Here is a 3229-nt window from a genome sequence, read left to right on the forward strand (position 1 = left end):
ATTAAAAACACTCGAGAAAAATTTAAGCCTTATTTTTAAATAATTTAGCTTCATCATATTATCGCAACTGGTACGTAACGACCCGGCGATATGCCCATAAAGCGATTCATCTTTTTGTTGTATTAATTTCTTGAGCATATCAAATATTATCTAACACATGTCAACTATAATTAAATTATTTTCTTCTTATTTTTTACAGTACAGTTTAAGGAAGTTCCAACGTTTTTTTTTTTTTCTTTCTATGTATTTCAGTCATGAAGTACAGTTTTTCCTCCATTCAATGGGCTTCATAGGCTATTTCCTTCCTTTCCTTTTTTCGTTTTCACGACCCATATACCTCTCCAGAATTACTGGAGAGCGTCATTGGTTTCCTGCAGCGGACCTCCAGTTTCATTCCTTTCTCAGTATGAAATATGTTTCAAGATGTCCCCTGCAGGGCCTTCAATTGCTGTTGCCGCATTTTTAAACTTGATCATAAAGACGCAGCAATTTATCGAGCCGTGAAATAATGCGGCATTTACCCAGGTAGGGATAGGAGTGGGTTATAGTAGGCGAGTGAAAAGGTGTTTGGTGCCGTGGGGAGCCTTCACAACCCGGACATGTTTTTGATATGTCGCGGTGTGTCGTCGGGTCCTGTAGGTGTGTATGAATCGCGTTCTATGGGAGAGTATATGTCGCAAGGAATAATCTGTTTGGATGCTCATTACATAAGGTCGTGCTCCCTAACTCGGAAATGCCTAACTGTGTAGATGATGTGCAGGCGACATCAGAAGGCATCCAATCGGAATGCTATATTGCGGAATTGAAGCTTGACTAATGTACGTTTGTGGGTGTAGAAAGGGCGCTGGAGGTGCTCTCGTTCACTTCTACGAAGCCATCCCAGTCAGCTTTGTTAAAGTTGATATATGCGCGGTCCACGGGAGCAAAGTCGGTGCGTATATCGTTCGAGATGATTATGGGTAGCATGGGATGCTACGTTAAACTATTTATCAGATCAGCACTAGGTATTGTTAGATCAAGCAAAGTACTGCAGCTCCCCATAATCTTAGTGTTGGGTTGATGCTCAAAAGCAACCGGGGGTCACGCGAGTTAAAGGTCATGAAGTACATTCCGGATGGAGCCGTCTCCAGCTTACGCAGAGTAAGTATTTTTTTGGTCCAGAGTTGGACTCAGTACCAGCCCGGGGAAGAAAGGTGTGGAGACTTTTAATATAATCCTTCTTGAAGGAAAAGAAAATTATGGTCTTTAAATTTGAACTTTTTATTTGAATTTTACAACGAAAAAATCTACATTTTTCAAATTACTCCGATATTTATACAAAAGTTAACTCTTCCAAAAATTATATACATTATGCGTAACCGAGTTATAAATAGTTGCGCTCCCTAACTCGCAAGAAGTTGCAAGAATTTACAGGAATTTACCAGAAAGCGTTCCCGTACTCGGTTCTCTGGCTTATTTTGCCTTTTGACAGTTTTACGGGTTTTAACCTAGAAAAGTTGGGGAACGCAACTATATTAGGTCCATTCCTTATCTTTTTTGACTAAAATCTGAAAAGTGTCAAAATTCAAGAGCGTAAGCCAAATGCGCTCACTAAAAAAGAATAACAGGAAAAAGTAAAGGAACGCATAAAACCAAATTTTTAGTCCAAAGAATGGCAACAGCAAAACTAACGTCAAATAAGAACAGAAATGTATGTTCAAAACACATTCACACAAGCAGAAGCACAATAAACACTTACTATGTAAATTATTTTTTGCGGCCTTCCATTTTCAACACACTTTTTTTAGTTTTTAGATTATTCTCACTTTTCGTGTATTCTTTAATTTCCGTTAATTTAGATTCAGTTGAGTGTGACACTTTTCAAGATTTTGCCAGCAAAAATTCTTCTGACTAAATCTGACTACTTCGGACTGAAGAGAGTTACTCTCACTGAGTGTTGCTCTCTCATTTCTGCTGTTATTTTTGAGTTAAGAAACGCTTTTGGACTAAATCTGACTACTTCGGACTATTTCTACGAGAAAAGGAACGCAACTATTGGTAGTAAAAGCGCAGTTACCCACGGACGTAAAAACGGAGAACGTGTCAGCTGACACGGGCTTTGTTTATTTTCTTTTTAGATAATTATCAGGAAAATGAAGAATGAGAAAATTGAAAGAATTACGCTCACAGAGAGCGAAATAACGAAAAGGTAAAGAAACACAAAACTTGCAGAAACTAGCAAGTAATTAGCTGATCGGTATATTTGACTATTGAAAATATTTCGCGCGAAATTTTCTTTATCCATTTTGACAGCTGCTAGTTTCTGCTAGTAAAAATTTTACTTTTAGTTTTATCTCCGTGATGTTCGGTTAACGTCGTAACTGCTCCAGTAACTGCTTCTAGTAAGGCTTGCTGAGTCTTTAGTTCAGCTTCCAGAAGGTCGGAGGATGCTTTCGGCTTCTTTACAGTAGGTCTCCTTTCTGAAACTACATTTACTGGTGGTGGTGGAAGCGATGGCTCACCGACCGTGACAAGTGGACTTATTTGAGATTCATGTATCTCTATTTCCAAAAGTAGACGCCTAGTATGCCTTCAACACTTTCCTTCATCCCAATCAGTTTATATATAGTTTCCTCATTGGAAGAAAGTTTCTGTTGGGTGTTTGGGCCACCACCCGTGCCTTTGCTGCTTGAAATTTTGCGCCGCCTTTTGAGGCACATATTTTTTTTGTCGGTCCACACCTATAAAAAGTTAAGGAAACGATAATTTAAAGCGAAAACTACACATTTAATCACTTTTACAAACCTTTTTCCACTCAGTCGTATTTTTTTTTTTTTTGGGTGGGTCTGCGGAGTTTGGTCCACCTCAGGGTTCCGCCAAAACCGGGAAACTTCCTTTATGTTGCCCTTGTGGAAGCCGCGAGCAATGTCCGGCTTAGCTTCCATTAGGCTTATTAAGATCTCTACCTGTTTTCTATTTGTTGTTTTGGACCTTGAATGAAAGGATTACACCAAATTTTCTTTAAATTGTAATTAACTTACATTTTTGTAGCAGTCTCCTTTTATAATACTGGTGAAAATTCTCCCAGAATAACGAACAGTGATCGGACTTACAAAAAAAAAAAATGTGTGTGGTAGAATCTGGAAAAAATGTGGTAGATTTCAAAAAAATGTGGTAGATCTCAGGTTTTGGATCAAACTATGTACTGTAAGCATAAGCATGTATGCATATTGACTAACAAGTACGATGT

General features: G+C 38.4%; 1 protein-coding gene across 2 annotated transcripts in view; it reads right to left on the reverse strand.

Annotated features, from left to right (window-relative positions):
* Positions 1–2046: 2046 nt before the first annotated feature.
* The window catches only part of LOC118748136, a 7266-nt gene continuing 6083 nt past the window's right edge, over positions 2047–3229 (reverse strand). Inside the window, exons 1-3 of one of the 2 annotated variants that reach the window (XR_004994023.1) lie at positions 3021–3129; positions 2785–2970; positions 2047–2720 (exon numbers count right to left, since the gene is read on the reverse strand). Coding sequence is in view for 1 of the 2 variants with exons in the window: in XM_036482459.1 (XP_036338352.1) it covers positions 2541–2720 (180 nt within the window). In the remaining variant the exon portion in view is untranslated. Of the gene's footprint in view, positions 2721–2784; positions 2971–3020; positions 3130–3229 lie in introns of those variants that run through there. The other variant, XM_036482459.1, reaches the window with a different exon arrangement.

The sequence above is a fragment of the Rhagoletis pomonella genome, unplaced genomic scaffold (assembly GCF_013731165.1).
Source record: "Rhagoletis pomonella isolate Grant_MI unplaced genomic scaffold, Rhpom_1.0 Rhpom_scaffold_00012, whole genome shotgun sequence".
Taxonomy (NCBI): domain Eukaryota; kingdom Metazoa; phylum Arthropoda; class Insecta; order Diptera; family Tephritidae; genus Rhagoletis; species Rhagoletis pomonella.